We start from the raw sequence: 16,761 nt of genomic DNA, 5'->3' as shown, positions 1-16,761 counted from the left end.
CTTGTTGCTCATTTCCCAGCTCCAGACTTTCAAGAGGAGAATCTGATTGGCCTAAATCATCATTTGAAAAAGGCCCCAAATCTTAGTTCGCTGGCTGACCTGTGGATCAAATTTCCTAGGTCAGCTATTTAGCAGTTGTCCCATTATTCGAGGCCAGGAAATGCAAGGTCACGTGCTTTGATGCTCACTCAGTAGGTATTAGGAGTGAGAACTGCAGAAAATGGTGTGGTCAGAGCAATAATAGACATTCCCCAATACACGAGGAACAAGCAAGTGTGGTAGTTAAGAGCGTGGACTGTGGAGCCAGACCACATGGGTTTCAACCCTATCTCTAGCTGGTAACTTTGGGCAAGTAACTTCATTTTCCTGTGCCTCATCGTCCTCATCTAGAGAATAGAAATAATAGTACCTTCCTAATATTGTTGTCAGAAGGATTAAATACATGTGTATGTGTTCAAGCACATGTGTGCTTAGTGTATATTCAGGGCTATATAAATGTTAACAATCGTTGTAAGGATGCAAATCCGAAGTCCAGAAGGGGGCAAATGAAGAAGGACTGTCTTTGCTTGGCTGGTGGAGTAAGCTCCCGGATAGAAGGTGAAACCCAGCTTAAGTGGGAGGACTGGGGAAGGAAAGCAAATTAATGAGCCCAGTAAGAATGGATTCTGAATTCATCAGTTGAAATTTCGGGGACTGTAATATGGGAGGGGTTAGGGAGAGAGGAGAGAAACAAAGAACAGAGTCATCTGGCTCAGATGCAGGCAGACGTCTCAGCTGCTCGAACACAGAAGCTCAGATGTGCCCTGAGCATCTTCCATGGTCTCTTCTGCAGCAAGGGTGGCCTCTGGTCTATTCCTCCGGTAGGAGCAGTCGGCCTGGGGTAAAAACCTGAAAGCCTTCTTAAGAGTTAAAAGATACTAGATTCTTTAAGGATATGATATTAGTGTAGATATCTGGGCTAGATTAATTAATTCATTGAATCATTCGGTCACCAAATATTTATTTGGCATTTGCTGCGGGCCAGCCTCTGTGCTGGGGATGCAGCAATAACTATGTCTATGTCAAGAGCTCAGAGACGCACAGACTTCTTGCTGGGGAGGGAGCACAGCATCACCCGAAGAACCAGCGCTGACATAGGGACCTGGGCAGGAGCTGCACAGAGCTCTAGGAAAGGGCTTGAGGGGCAGAGCTGACTGGGGTCAAGGCAGGCTTCCTGGGAGATAGCAGGGAGACAGTGGGGGAAGAGTGTTCCAGCCATGGAGAACAGAACATTCAAAAGCCCTGCAGCAAGAAGGGAGCAGTGCTTGAGGAAGGACAGGACCCTCGTGTGGCTGGAGACTGGGCAGAGAGGAGAGGGTGAGGGTGGAGGGGCCGGGTGGGGAGTCATCCTGAGGTGTTTGTACTTTCTATACGGGGGCAAGGGGAAGGGCTGGAAGCGATTAAGCTCATACCATGTGGCCTGGATTTCACTCACGCTGAGGGGTTGCCGTCCCCTGCGTTTCTGGGGAGCGGAGCCAGGCGCTGTGGTGTGGGGAGTGGAGGCAAGTGACATGGTACCATCAAGATAGAGGAGGATTCAAAAGTGAGGGGGTCCCATGTCAAGAGAAACCTTCTCCATTTCACAGTGTTGCTTGTGGGCGCACTGTGTTCCTTAAACCATCCCCAACAAAAGCTCTGCCTGGGCGTTTTGTTCAGTTTCTCATGACTGCACCCATACCGCGTCAGAAATCCTGGCTCTACTGTATGGCCAAAGTTCCAAATGCTTCCTAAGAGGCCCTGCAAAATGGTGTCAGCAAACTCTATGAAAGCCACCAAGAACAAGCAAACTGAATTTCATCCTTCTCGGTGTAAGGCTACCTGTTGAAGAAGGCAACAAACCCAATCGAAGCGTTGCCTCTCTGTGGGTTCTCGACTACCCTCACACACACATGCACACATGCGCACACACACACGCACACACACAGTGTTGCCGTCTCTGCTCTTGCCCAGCTCTTGGGTGATTGAAACCTTTAGAAGGGTTGGATCCTGAATTTAGCCAGGCTTTTATTATTTGTTTTTTTGGTTTTCTGCAGTGCCGTAGGAAAATACTTACTTAGGCTGCTTGCTGTCCTTTTGTCCAGAGGACACCCGTTTGTCCCTTTGTCCCGAGGTGAGGGTGTGTGCTGGGTGGTAGGTTGGTGACACGCAGCAGAAGCCTTCCCCCCTCAGAGCTCCAGGCTCTCCCACAGCCCTCTTGGAACCAGAGAACTTGGCAAGGATGTAAGTTGAAAAAAGTTGGTGAATTTATGTTTCATCTTCTTTCTCCACTTCTTCTCCTGGAGGTGTGAACAAATAATGAAACTGCTAAAAAAGAAAGGCAGCGTGCAAGAAGGAGGCCGCACAATTGGCCCTTGAAGATACAGAATCTGGATCATTAGCCGTGAATCTGAGTTGGAGGTGCTGAATATTCATTCGCACGACTGTGTGCAGAGCGGCGAGATTTCTTTTCTTGACACGATGAACAGAGTGTCCTGACACCTTGAGACACTAGGGTGCTTTCAGAACCTAGTCAGAGGCGACAACAAGGGAAGGGACTTTTTACTTCACCTCCCACACCAGCGCCAGAAGCCCCACCATTGTACATTACAGACACATAATCTCATCCTACAAAATGTAAACTAAACCACTAAATTTAAGAGACTTAATTTTTCTCACTTAACTGTCCCCTGGGCTTTCTGGGTACACAGTCTATTTTCCCCCTGAGCTAATATTTAGCTTTAATGTTTACAGTTTAATAACTAAGCATTTTTAGTCCAGAGATATATTCTGGGGTGAAAGGAACATTATTTTAAGAGACACAAAAACTCGAAAGGTGCTTGAGATCTTTGGAGAGGAATGGAGAGAGCGTCGGATTTTTGTCTTTTTATCTTCTCAAGCATCAGGAAACATCTTGTAATCATGCAGCACCCCGAACATAGTTCGGAGCTCAGCAGCATTGAGTTCAGCTCCAAGCTAAAACACGTATCAAGTGTTGCTTGCAGGAATAGAGCCTACTGAGGGCAAGAATAAAAGTGGGAGCTATGTAGCAGAACATATAGTTCTGGAAGGGAAAAATCAAGCATCTCCAGGGGGGAAACAACCTCGACTAACTACCAGTTCATTTAGATGCGCCCATGATAATGCTCACCAGTTTGGCTGTGCTCCGGGGAAGAGACCGTATTGTTTGAGGACCAGGAACAGGCTTCGCAGAAAGCAGAATGATTTTCTGATACTGCACAGAATCTCACACAAGTTTTACTTTTGTTTAAAGGGGATCTATTTTCTTTATCGCTTCGGTCTTATCAGTAAAAAACTGTGATCTCTGAGAAAGTCTTTTTCCTTTCTTAGAGTTTAATACTCATTTTTTTCTTCCTTTTACCCAAAGAAACTGTTGTCAGTAGAGTTGGGAAAACTTTCATTTTATCCACTTCTTTGTCTACCTGGATGAATGTTACTGTGATCTTCTGTTTAAAGACAAGATAGCAGCAAAAATTACGTTGTAAAACAAAATTATTATCTAGGACCAAAGTCCCACTCTGACATTCTGACTGTTGGAAGGAGGTCGGTAACAATGGTAGCCCCCTTCCTCTGTCTTACTGCTATAATTGTTTTCTCAGTGGTGGCTTAAAAAGGAGGTGTGGTGAGAATGCATTCTAAACCCACAGTTTCTCTTGGTTCTACAGGATGGTTTACAAAAGGCTATCAGGGAGGTAATCTGGCAGTCTTATCTAAAAATGTATGATTGTGACAACAGAGACACCAATTATAGATCAAGGTTTAGTTTTTGTTTTGTTTGTTTTTGTTTTGTTTTGTTTTGTTTTTTTGCTTTGTAGGATGATCAGAGCCAAACATATCCAGTGAAATAATGGCCTGAAGGACAAATCAAAGTAAACTAAACCTGGCATATTAATGCCTATAAGGGGAGCGTAACATTGTGCAATTTAGAAATACAGAATCAAAACCTGAGTTTTAAAGAAGCCAGAGCTTCTCTGTAGAAAATAAGTGTGTCACTTTCCACTCACATAGTTCCTGTTTGCAACACATATTTTTGTGAATTATTATTTGAGAATTGTTCTTAAACCCTGTGTGGTACATTGTTTTTAATGCTCGATATGGCAGCTAATAGCATTCTCCAGATTGACAGCCGTTTGGAGGTGAGTAAAGCACGTGGCAGGATGGAAAGAGTTGAGTTTGAAGAGTGAGCTAACCTGATTTTAAGTCGCAACACAGCCATCACTGTGGAGTGAGCGTGTGGGCAGGTGGCTCAACTAATCTGAGCCTCATTTATAAAAATGAGGATGTGGAGTCATTCACTCATTCATTCATTCATTCATTCAAGAGGCGCTTATTGAGCATTCACTATGGGAAGCTCAATGCAGGAGTGGAGGAATGAGTTGATTACCTCTGACTCTAAATTTCTGTCCTAAGTTGGTGATCAGTGTCTAACAAAACAAAAATAACGGGCTAGGTTTACACAATGATTAGGTAAAAAAGATAATTATCTTGATTAGTTTTTAAATCATCTTTGATGAAACCTCCCAGAGAAAAATTCCAAATTTGGGGACTAACTCTAGCTTTACTAAGTAAAAGCTTAACTTTTTTTAATTGACAAAGGTGAAGGACCAGAGCTATTTCAGATGCATTAATTGGTGCCTGGACTTTGTTCTTTTTTTTTTTTTTTTTTTTTAATTTGAGACTGGTTTACAATCCTAGCCATGTATCAAGAACATTTATAGTCTTTGAAAAGTACAAATGCTGTATGCCTAATCCACTTCCTGAATTAGAATCTCTAGAGAAAGGTCTAGGTCACAGGTATTTAAAAAGAACGTTGTGGGTGATTCTGATGATACACAGTCAGGAATCAGAACCACTGACTGATTCTACCCCCTTAGACTTTCAGAAATTTTTACCATTATCTTAGTATCTTATACCTATCTCTTTTTATCACAAAACTTTCTTTTACAAGTATTATCTTAGCAGCATCTTATAATTGAAATTACATTCCATTAATATATGAACATCTGGTCCAGAGAGAATTTCTCCATCTACTAAGTTGTGATTTTTTTTAAAATTGAGCATCCTCTGGACTCTGAAAAAGAAACTGAGGGTTCTAGAGGGGAGGGGGGGGAAGGGGATGGGTTATCCTGGTGATGGGTATTGAGGAGGGCACGTTCTGCATGGAGCACTGGGTGTTATGAACAAACAATGAATCATGGAACACTGCACCAAAAACTAATGATGTAATATATGGTGATTAACATAACAATAAAATATTAAAAATAAAATAAAATTGAGCATCCTCTATGTATCTAATTGTCTTTTGTTTAGATAACTATAAAAAAATTTAAGATCCAATCTCTACCCAAAATGGCCCATGTTAGAAATTAGGGAGGGTGTTGATAGTATTATAAAAGGGGTACTCAGACTACTTAGATGTACTCCCGACCACAGCCTCCCTTCCCCATGAGTTTCCCAAGGGATATGAATATGTAGACAATGTGGGAAGTTGCTAGCTGGACTTTGGACCCAGACACCATTCTAGGTTGCAGTGTGGTTCTGAGCTGGATCACAAAGCCGAGGCTAGCCATCCATCCTGGGCTTTGTAGCAGCTCTTGGTCATCATCCCAAATTATACGGTATTCTAGATGGCCACATGGAAGGAGGAAACTGGAATAAAGGAACCAGTCCTCAAATAAGAGCCTCAGGAGGCCATGAGCTTCCCAAAGAAACAGCCCCAACTTGGCCTGCTACATTCACTTATGAAGGAAAACTTGAGGAGAGGAAGAATAAGCAAGCTTGACCTGCTGACACCACTATGCCAGTGGGTGCACTGGATTCTAACAAGCCCATAACAATTTCTTGGGGGTGGCAGTCAAGGTGTAGGGTGGAACATGGGAAGATTGCTGCTCCAGAGCCTGCAAAAAACAATCTGGATGGGCAAAGAGTAAGGTACTCCCTTTCTGGATTTGCAAAGCACTGTGTGTATTTATAAATTGCTGTTATCTATTGTACTCTATTCTGTAATCCAGCCCATTCACCCTTTTTTTTTTTTTAAAGATTTTATTTATTTATTTGAGAGAGAGCAGAGAGCACAAGCGGGGAGGAGGGGAGAGAGAGGCAGAGGGAGAGGGAGAAGCGGACTCCCCGCTGAGCAGGGAGCCTGATGTGGGGCTCGATCCCAGGACCCTGGGATCATGACCCCCGCTGAAGGCAGACGCTTAACCAACGGAGCCACCCAGGCGCTGCCGTCCTGTTCACTCTTGAGCGCTAACACAGTTCCTAGCACACAGTAACTAACCAATGATCCTTTGCAAGTGAATGTTATCATGTAAAGCAAATACAGACTGAAAGCTCGTATAAATAATACCTTACATCATATATATAATGCTGTAGAAGTTCAAAAAAGAAATAGCTCAATGGCATGGAGAGTGAGGAAAATCTTCACAGAGAAGGGGAGCTTGAGATAGAACTTTCTGTAGAGTAAACCTTGTATTTACAGAGCGAACATCTGACCTGTGACCAGGGCTGTGAACTCTCCCTTCGGATGTTGGAGAATGGTGACAAGTCAGCTGGGACTTTGAAAGTGAGTAGAAGCTGGAGATACGACCAAAGACCATCAGTGGTCAATATGTAGAACATTTAATGGCATAGTTCATCTTTCTCCTAGACAGGCAACCACAGAGGAAAGACTATTATAAATATTAGTAAATAAAATGGAAATATTTTCTCTCATAAAGAGGAAGAAAGCAAAAATGAAATGCAGCCTCTGGAACAATGGAAGTGAGTTTCTTTTGAAAACTAAGGGGTTTTCTGTTTTGTTTTGTTTTTTAATTTGTTTTTGTTTGTTGGTTGGTTCGTTACATCATAATGTAATGTGCCCATTAGAGGACAACAGAAAAGTAGGAAGAAGGGGAAAATATCTATGTTCCACTGCTCCCCGCCTCCAGGCAATTGCTTTTAACATTTTGATAGGTTGTTTTCTAGGTGCCAATTTCATTCTTATTAAAACCCAAGCAACTCACTTTGATAAATGTTTCACATTTCCTCCCTTTTCTTCTCTTGTTTTGCTTCCCCTACTCCCTCTAAAGAGGATGTATAAGAAGATAAATTGTTTTGATTTAAAATATGGATTGTTTAGGCTTTTAGGAACAAAACTTAAAATTATGCATGAATTTTAGAATCATACATGATATTGAAAGAAAAATGCAAAAAAAAAAAGAAAGAAAAAAATGCTCTTCCTGACCACTTACATGATGTGTTAAATGTTTATTGAAGATTGCTTATGGACAAAAAAATATCACTAAGTAAAAAATAGATGTTGAGGAAAGCTGCAGATGATTGATGGGCATGGGGTTCATGAATTCCAGCGAGAATTGGTTCTCCAGTATTCAGGGGAGCTGTCCCCCGAGGGCCAGCAATATAGTTGGGTGTTTAGTCAGTCACACCCTCCTCCCCATACCTTGTCCCCGTCTGATTATACCCTTACTACCCTGGGGGCAGAGGAGCACAAAAGTGAAACTGGGAAGGATAGTCTCCAAGAATTAGGCATGGGGAAGGAGCTAGCTGTTGGCTGACTGACAGGATTTCATGAACCAGCAGGTCCTACCTGATACATTCCAGAGTCACCTCATAGATAAATAAGGACAAGTCACGAATGATCACTCTGCTGTGCCACATATTTCCCAACTACCCAGTCTGTGTGCCTTAGATGGTGACATACTGCAGTAGAGTCACTTTGCCCTTTGTGCCTTGCTGTACTCTACATGCAATTCTGTTCTCACACATGTCGCACTTTATTACACTTTTCTGGGAGTTGTCTCCCTCCAGTTGAATGTGAGCTTCTTGAGGGCAGGAACCTGCCTTTTGACCCTCCCTGCCACCTGGGTTACTTAACAATATTAGGCACTCAGTAAATGTTTATTGAATGAATGCAGGAAGGAATGTTGTAAAGGCAGCTCACTACTGAGAAAGTGGCACCAAGAAGAATTAAAACGATATAGTTAAACAGTTAACCTTTGGGAAAGGAATTGCGTTAGGAGATGGCCAGAGTGTTGAGCTTAGCTGGGCTGTGTCCGGGGCAGGTTTGTAGAGGGATACTTAAGCATGAGGATACATCCTAAACATACTACAGGCCTAAACTGCATCCCAAATATAACTAAATTAGGCATTTAGAAAAAAAAAAAACACCAAAACACATCTTAAGTACTCTGTAGGCAATTCTGACCTGCATTCTTGGCTCAACACCAGTGCATGCAAGTATCTGTAAATGTAACTACCTAATTTTATGATTTGGGCTAATAAAAGAGCAACAAAAGTTTCAGGTATAATTAACTAATTGAGCACGATGCTTTATTTGTACAAATGCACCTAAGCTAAAGGTGGTGTAGATTATAAATAACAATTGGCATTTCCCCACCTGCCAAATTGTTGTAAATAGACACCTTATAAAATGTCTATCCTACCCTACAATGGCTTCATATTTTTCTACACAGTTTGACAGAAAAAAAATGTGCTACTTAAACATTCTTGTCTTTTTGGAAATGAACTCACTACTCACTTGTCATTTCTCTATGTTTTTCTTCTGCCACTGTAGGTCTGTTGTTGCAGAGAAGAGGATGCTCATGGGCAATGCTGAAATTCACCTGGGTGGGTGCATTAGTTAGGGTAGCTTCCAGTTTCAAGGGATAGAAATAACTCACCTAAAAGGAATATCTTTTGACTTGTTTATTTATTTAACCATTCAACAAATATTGATTGAGCACCTAGTGTGTGCCAAGAATGGTGGTATAGTGGCAAATAAGACAATTTCCTGCCTTGGAATACTCAAGGAGCTTGCTTCAGGCAGAGCTCTTTTCTGAGGCTCAAATAATGTCGAATTCTCTCTCTCTCACCTCTGTTTTTCTCTGCTCATTGATCTTATTCTCACCTGTTGTAGAAAGACTCTCTCCAAGTTGTGGGAAAGAAACCCTACAATTGGTAGACTCCATTCCAAAAAAAAAAAAAAAAAAGAGAGAGAGAGAGAGAGAGAGGATTGCACCCCACCCCAGCATCCTTACCTCATGCTTAATGGAAGGATTCTTACTCATTCTGCCTTGGCTTCTCCTTCATGTACCCGACCTTTAAACCCAGGGTAGGAGCAGGGATACTGTGATTGGCTAGACCAGGGCCAAAGGCCCATTCCTGTGGTCATGGAGCGGGCAGCAGTCTCACAAGACCATATTGAGATGGGTGAGGGGTCATCCTCCAACATTAGAGGGATTTTAGGCCATCAAAAACAGTGTCATCCATCATATCATGTGTGATCTTTCAAGGAATGTAACATTTGAGAAATGGAAACTTTTTTCTGTCATAATTTAACTAATCTAGCTTAATACTAGATTATCAAAACATTGTTTTTTGAAGTGCCAGCAATTTAGCAACTTCTGGAACATAATTTGAAATCAGTTGGGGAAGTCAGGTGTGAATTTCCATCTTAATTTGATGTTACCTTCACAGGGTGCATAGCACAAGATTATAAATAAAATGGCAGCCCTTTTATGATTGGCTGGGGTGTCAGACAGCATTTGTGGACAGTCACTTCCCTGAAGCAGTGGGTGGGGTCAAAGTTCAGGTGGAGGGAGCTCGATAGAGCAATAGAAGAGAGTGGGCTAAATCATCTTTCTCTAGGGATCATTCTGGAAAAGTCCCAATTACAGAGTTGGGTGAGAATACAGTGGGTGGTGGTGAGGAAAAATAAAATCATATTATGAAGCAAAGCACTGATTTCGTAGCTAAAGCTTGAGAGATATCAGGCAGTGAGTATAAGAGGACAGGGAGGGTTCTCCTCTTCTGTGGAGAATGTGGGAGGAAAAACCACGAGGACAGAATTGCCAAAGAGAAAGATAATGCATAGGAAAAGAAAAGTGAATAAGAAAATAGGGCAGGGCTAGGATAATAGCTAACAATTATTGATTACTTATCCATGTCAGGAAATGGTCTCATGTTTTCATGAACTACTGTATTTATACTTCATGGCAACCTTCTGAGATAAGTACTTGTAATGTTCACATTTTATAGAGAAGAAATTGAGGCTTAGAGAGGTGTGGGCAAGTGTCTACACCACACAGCTGGTAAGAGTTAGAGCTAAGACTGGAACTTGGGCAGCCTGAGTCCAGTGTTTGCATTCAGAGCTACATATGAGAGAATTCATAGAAGAACTGTAGGAGAAAGAGAACATGGCTGGCATGAATTTGTCTTTGGGCCAAAGATGTCTTTAAAGGTGGTGATGACTGGATATGGAACCAAATGCAAGGGAATTATAAGTCTGTGGAAACCTGCATATTATGAAAAGGATAAAAGACGTCAGTCTGGCTTAGGGTCAGACAGTGACTCAGTTTTTCTAACTAAGGAGGAGGGTTCGTGGTCAGAGTGAAAATCATAGAGTTTGCTTATAGCACATCGGATATTTAAAATGACTTTGTGGTGTTTTTAATGCTATTATTTAGAAAGCCTGATTATAATTCATCTGAAGTGTCCATTTGAATGATTCCTAAAGACAACTCTTAAAAATGGGCAAACAAAATATAAAATTCAAGGCTTTTAAAGAAATATTGTTTATGTCAGAAATATCTGAATCCAGATGAATCGTGAATAAGCAGCATGACTATTTAGAATCTATAAATATTTACTAAAACCGTATGGTGTTCTATGCACTGTGCTGAGTACTGCAGGACTGATGGTGATTAGGAAGGCATGGTGTCTGCCCTCATGGTGCTTATGATCTGGACTCTAGACAGCATCTGTCCTTGCTGCCCTGGGACTTGGCAGGGATTTCTGTGTACAAAGCGCTGTGTACCCTTGTGATACTGTGATTTTATAGGAAATATATCTTTGGTTTCTGTCTCATTTCTGGCACAGAGTTCCTAAATCCTCAGAATTTCCTAAGTGATGAGTGTGATAAAGGTGTCTTTTTTATCTTAATGAGATGATACTGGGCCTGTTCTTAAGGATGGGAACTGGTTGCCAGGAGAACCAACAGTGTGATTAGAGAGTTAGAAGTTTTGGTCTTACCCCCTGACCTCCAGGGATGAAAGGGACTGGGGGTTGAATCAATCACCCATAATCAATGAATTAATCAGGCTATGTAATGAAGCCTCCATAAAAACCCAAAGGACAGGGATCATTGGTGAACTAGAATGCTTTCACATGCCACCGTGCCAGGCCCCAAACTCCATGAGGACAGAAGCTCCTTTGTTATGGACCTTGCCCCTTGTATCTTTTCATCTAGCTATTGGTTAGTAACCTTTCATATAGTTTGTAACAAGCCAGTAAGTTCTGTAGCTGCTCTAGCAAATTAATCAAACCCAAGGAGAGGATCATGGGAACCTCTGATCCATAGGCAGTAAGTCAGAAGCACAGGTAACATTTGAAGTTGGGCCAGTTTTCGTCTAAGTGGGGCTGAACCCTTAACCTATGGAATCAAGGCTGTCTCTGGGTCAATAGAGTCAGAATTGAATTGAAAAGTAGAACACACAGCTGGCGTTTGGAGAACTGCTTGGTGTTATCGGGGGAAAAAGCCCACACATTGGAATTGGGAGCAGAGCTCTTACTACATATGTTAACATGTCAAACCTGTGTGTTAACATAAATGTACTAATGCAATTTCTTCATGCAATGAAAAATTCAACTCAAGATATACATTAAACTTGTGCAATTTTTTGTGTATCAATAAATCTAACAAAGTCCAAGTCATTCAGCTAAAATATATATTGAAAAGACACCGGTCTTAGAGTAAGATGGAAAAATATAGCCTTGAGCAAATCACTTAATCACTCTGAAGAAATTCTGACTTTATAGAGTTTTGGTTAGATTTAAAGAGATAATATGTGAGAGAACTTTCTAACCTATAAAAATAGGTATACGCATTCCAGACATTATTATTTTTGTAATTCATAGAAAATTATGTTTTTGTTCTTTTAGAGAAAATTTTCAGAAAACGATGTGGTTTTATGAAAGTGTGTCTAAATTAGGCATAGTGATAAACGTGTTGTGAAATAGAATCTGGAAGTAGAAAGGCTCTATATCTAAAATCTGCATCATTTAGAAGAAAAATATTTGACACTACATTCATTGTATACATATCCTAGAAGAGACTGAAGATCTGAATTCTCTCAATTGCCTTCTTTCCAACCCTGCAAACTTAACTGCATTCTATTGAGTCTTACATTCTTTCCTCCTATCTCAGCCTATGAAGGGAATTTCCATCTGACTAATTCTCCTGCCTCAAGGAACTTACCTGATCAATTATCCCCCCAAAAATAAAAAAGAGGCAAAATTTTCCTCAACTTTATATTATCCCTTTAGCTACAGGTTTTTTTCCCCTTCCCTTCTCTGCTAAGCTTTTCCATAGATTTCTTTACACATGTTCTTCCCCCTGTCCCTTCCCACTCACTCTTAAACTCACTGAAACCTTAAAACTACTATATGGGACTGCTCTTGGCAAAAGCAATCAGTGGCCATCTTGCCACTAAAGCCTCTGGACATTTTATATTTACCTTACTTGATTCTCTGTGGAGTTCAAGGAGGGAGTGAGTTTGGGGTACATTTGGGACATTCAAATGGAGATGTGAGTAGGTATTTATATTTGCAGACCTAGAACTAAGGACAGAAGTCTGGGCTCCTTAGATTTGGGAATCTGCAGTGAAGCCATGGAATGTGTAGTGTAAGAAGACGGAAGACAAAGAATACCAACATCCAGGAGTTTGGCAAAGGAAATACAGTCCATGAAGAAAGTTGAGAAGGAAGAGTGTGCTGGTTTTTAAAATATGTCTTTGATACTCTTTGATACTTTGATACTCTTCCTTTCAATAGAAGGATCTAAATTCTTCTCCCCTTGAGTGTGGGCTGGACTTAGTGACTCTCATTTTAAAGAATGTGACTCAAGAGTTACTAGGTTACTAAGACTTTTGAGGCCCTGTCATGAAAAGGATAGCTTATACCTTGTTCTCTCCATTTCTGACTCTCTTGTTCTGGTTGAAGCTGGCTACCATGTTGTCAGGATACTCAAACAGCCCTGTGGGAGAGCCAGTGAGTGGAGAGGTCACATGGAGAGGACCAAACTTGCTAGCTGTAGGAGTGAGTCACCTTGAAAGCAGAGCCTTCTGCTTCAGCCAAAACTTCAGCTGATTCCAGGCCCCAGTCCTCAAGGCTTCCAAATGATACCCCAGATAGCATGAGGAAACAAACCATCCTTGCTGTGCTCCATTGGAATATGAGACCCACAGAAACTATGAAATAATAGATAATTATTATTGTTTCAAACCACTAAGTTTTGGGGTGATTTATTATGTAGCAATAGATGATTAATACAGAGGAGCCAGAAAGGCGGAGAAAATTAAGAGTTTGTTAAGATAATTGAAAAAACCCAACTCTCTATTATCCAAAAAATATAAAGAACTTATACAACTCAATACCAAAAAACAATCTGATTTAAAAATGGGCAGAAAATCTGAATAGACATTTTCCCAAGGAAGACACAGAGATGGCCAACAGACCCATGAAACGATGCCCAACATCACTAATCATCAGGGAAAGGCATATCAAAACTACAATGAGTAATCACCTTATACCTGTTAGGATGACTATTATCAAGAAGACAAGAAATAAGTGTTGCCAAGGATGTGGAGAAAAAGGAATCCTTGTGTACTCTTGGTGGGAATGTAAATTGGTGCAACTACAATAGAAGACAGTATCGTTTCTCAAAAAATTAAAGATAGAAATATCATATAATCCAGTAATTCCACTACTGGGTACTTACCCAAAGAAAACAAAAACACTAATGTAAAACGATATATGGACTCCTGTTTATTGCAGCATTATTTACAATAGCCAAGATATGGAAGCAACCCAAGTGTCCATCCATAGATGAATGAATAAAGATGTGATATATATATATATATATATATATATATTCCATTATAATGGAAAAGAGAATGAAAACTTGCATTTGGGACAACCATAAAAAAAAAAAGGATGAAAATCTTGCCATTTGGCATAACATGGATAGACCTAGAGGGTATCCTGTTAAGTGAGATAAGTCAGAGGAAGACAAATGCCCTATGATTTTATTTACATGTAGAATCTAAAAAACAGAACAAATAAACAGACTCTTAAATACAGTGGTTGCCAGAAGAGAGAGGTGGGTGGAGAGATGGGTGAAAAAGATGCAGGGGATTGGTGGTACAAACTTCTAGTTATAAAATAAATAAGTCATAGAGATTAAAAGTACAGTATAGGGAATATGGTCAATAATATTGCAATAACTTTGTATGGTGACAGATGGTGACTATTGTGACTTACCATGGTGAGCACTGATTAATGAATAGCATTGTGAAATCTGAGGACACCTGAAATTAATATAACATTGTACGTTAACTATACTTCAATAATAAACTTAAAAAATTCCCAATTGTTCAGTTGTTAATTACTGATGGTTATACAGTAACTCCCTAGAGTTCTTTTTATCACATTTTGAAAACTGAGATGTCATTACATAAAATAACATGCATAGATCTTAAGTGTTGTTCAATGAGTTTTCACAATTGTTTACACTCACATAGCCATCACCTAAGCCAAGATAAAGAAGACTTCTATCATTCCAGAAAGTCCCCTCCTGCTCCTTTCCAGTCAATTCTCTTATGCCAACTCCATAATCACTTCTTAAATTCAATAATCAAAGATTAGTTTTGACCTTTAAAAAATGTGTATATAAATGAAATTATGCAGCATGTATTATTTTATGTTTGTTTTCTTTGTCTCAGCATACTGTTAATGAGATTCATTCAGATCATTGCTTATATCAATAGTTCATTCTTTTTTTTTAAATTTAATTGAAGTATAATTAACATACAGTGAATAGTACATTCCTTCTTATTGGCAAGTAGTATTCTGTTGTATGGATGTACCACAACTTTTTATCCATTCTTCTCCCAGTATTCTTATTTAAAATTGATTTAGTTATTTCTTCATATGCAGTGAAAACATCGAAATTACATGGACAAAACTACATGAAGAAAATTATATATAGGAAAATATGATGGCATTATAAATAACATCATATAAGGAGGTGGAGTGAATTAGAAAATGACTGGTAGTTATCATCTTTATAGCCTCTCTATAGAATGAGGAAGTTATAAGCCCTCTGTTGACCAAAAGGGCATACTTCCCTTATGACACTTACCCTGACAATATAAACTGCCATGAAAAAAAATTACAAATGGGTCAACTCCTCTGAAAAAAAAAATTGAACCAAAAAACACACTGAAAATTAATGACCTAGGAAACAAGAAAATAGAAAAAAATGGGAGTTTTTAAAATTTCTTGTACACACATGGACACACACACACATACACACACACACACACATGCACATATCAGCAATACCTGTAAGGTCATTTTACATATGGGCCAGTCGTGCTGCATATCATAAATGAGTTTTCAATTGTTCTCTGTAGAGTATCTGATACCTCTTTAAATCAAATCTAATTGAACTCTGATATATTTAATTACATATTAAAGATATTTGATACAGTCCTTGGAACTGTAATAATTTTCCTATGAAATCTTTTTTGTTCTTGGTGAATCTAAGATCATGTGTTCAGAGAAACATTGGTTTAAAGATTATTTCTAGTTGGATCTCCTAAGGACATTTTGTTAATGACATTGGTTATAGAAAGAGTTATCATCTTCCCAGCACTGAACTTTTGAAGTGTAAATACTTCCCAGTAATGTGGAATTGGGGACACAGCAGAGATAGATACTAAGCTTAATTTTGTTATTTTCCCCAGAGGATCAAAATAATCTCAAATCATGTATTAACTACTCTTCTGCAATTTTTAATTTCCAATCTCTGTTAGTTTTGAGTTATGAGAGTAGCCAGTAGAGTATCTGAAAACACTTTGTTTCTACTTTGCCTTTCTTCCTGGTAGTATAAATATCTGAAGAGATTATTGCTTAACCTATAAAACAGAGACATTATAATTTATGAACACTAAAAAAACCCTGCTCATTTCTGTTAAACTATGTGATGAGCTGGAAATGGTGATTTTTCTGAATGGAAAGGACATGTTAAATAAAGGAAAAGCTCTCCTCATTGTATCCTTAACGACCCTCCCATTCCATTTTAGCCTTGATTATTCTTTTTTTTTTTTTTAGATTTTATTTATTTATTTGAGAGAGAGAGAGAATGAGAGATAGAAAGCACGAAGGGAAGAGGGTCAGAGGGAGAAGCAGACTCCCTGCCGAGCAGGAAGCCCGATGTGGGACTCGATCCCGGGACTCCAGGATCATGACCTGAGCCGAAGGCAGTCGCTTAACCAACTGAGCCACCCAGGCGCCCCAGCCTTGATTATTCTTTATCACTAACCTTCTGACAACTTTACTCACACTCTTCTTTGCTTCTACTTCCCCATATCAGTTAAGTGAAAATACCATTCTTATCACCATCATCTCATGGTTATAAGACCAGGTCCACTCCAACATAGATTCAACCAAGCAGTTGGGAATTCGAGCATGTGTAAGGCTCCCTGTATTACTGCTTCCTTCCCTGGAAGCTGAAAATTGAAGTTGTTGGTTGTAATCAGACTAGAAGGATTACAGTTCACCTGGGCTGTTGTTCACTGCTACAGGTTTCATTTGTATGGTCAGCAAATAGAGCCTGCGTCTAGTTACAAATGAGTAACAGAAATAATGCTCTTCATCGACTGT

At 39.9% G+C, this 16,761-nt stretch overlaps 1 protein-coding gene across 4 annotated transcripts in view; it reads left to right on the top strand.

Annotated features, from left to right (window-relative positions):
• SSPN (sarcospan) overlaps positions 1-16,761 on the top strand; it is a 250,290-nt gene that overhangs the window by 59,194 nt on the left and 174,335 nt on the right. The window contains exon 3 of one of the 4 annotated variants that reach the window (XM_073877830.1): positions 6,518-6,601. The exons of the other annotated variants lie outside the window; for them this stretch is intronic. Within the exon in view, the coding sequence (XP_073733931.1) occupies positions 6,563-6,601 (39 nt within the window). The 5' untranslated portion in view covers positions 6,518-6,562. The remainder of the gene's footprint in view (positions 1-6,517; positions 6,602-16,761) is intronic. 4 annotated transcript variants of the gene reach the window in all.

The sequence above is a fragment of the Callorhinus ursinus genome, unplaced genomic scaffold, assembly GCF_003265705.2.
Source record: "Callorhinus ursinus isolate GAN/ISIS: 27379988/994484 unplaced genomic scaffold, GSC_fseal_2.0 scaffold27, whole genome shotgun sequence".
Lineage (NCBI taxonomy): Eukaryota > Metazoa > Chordata > Mammalia > Carnivora > Otariidae > Callorhinus > Callorhinus ursinus.
Note: the sequence above shows the minus strand (reverse complement) of the source record. Positions and strands in the feature narration are given on the sequence as shown.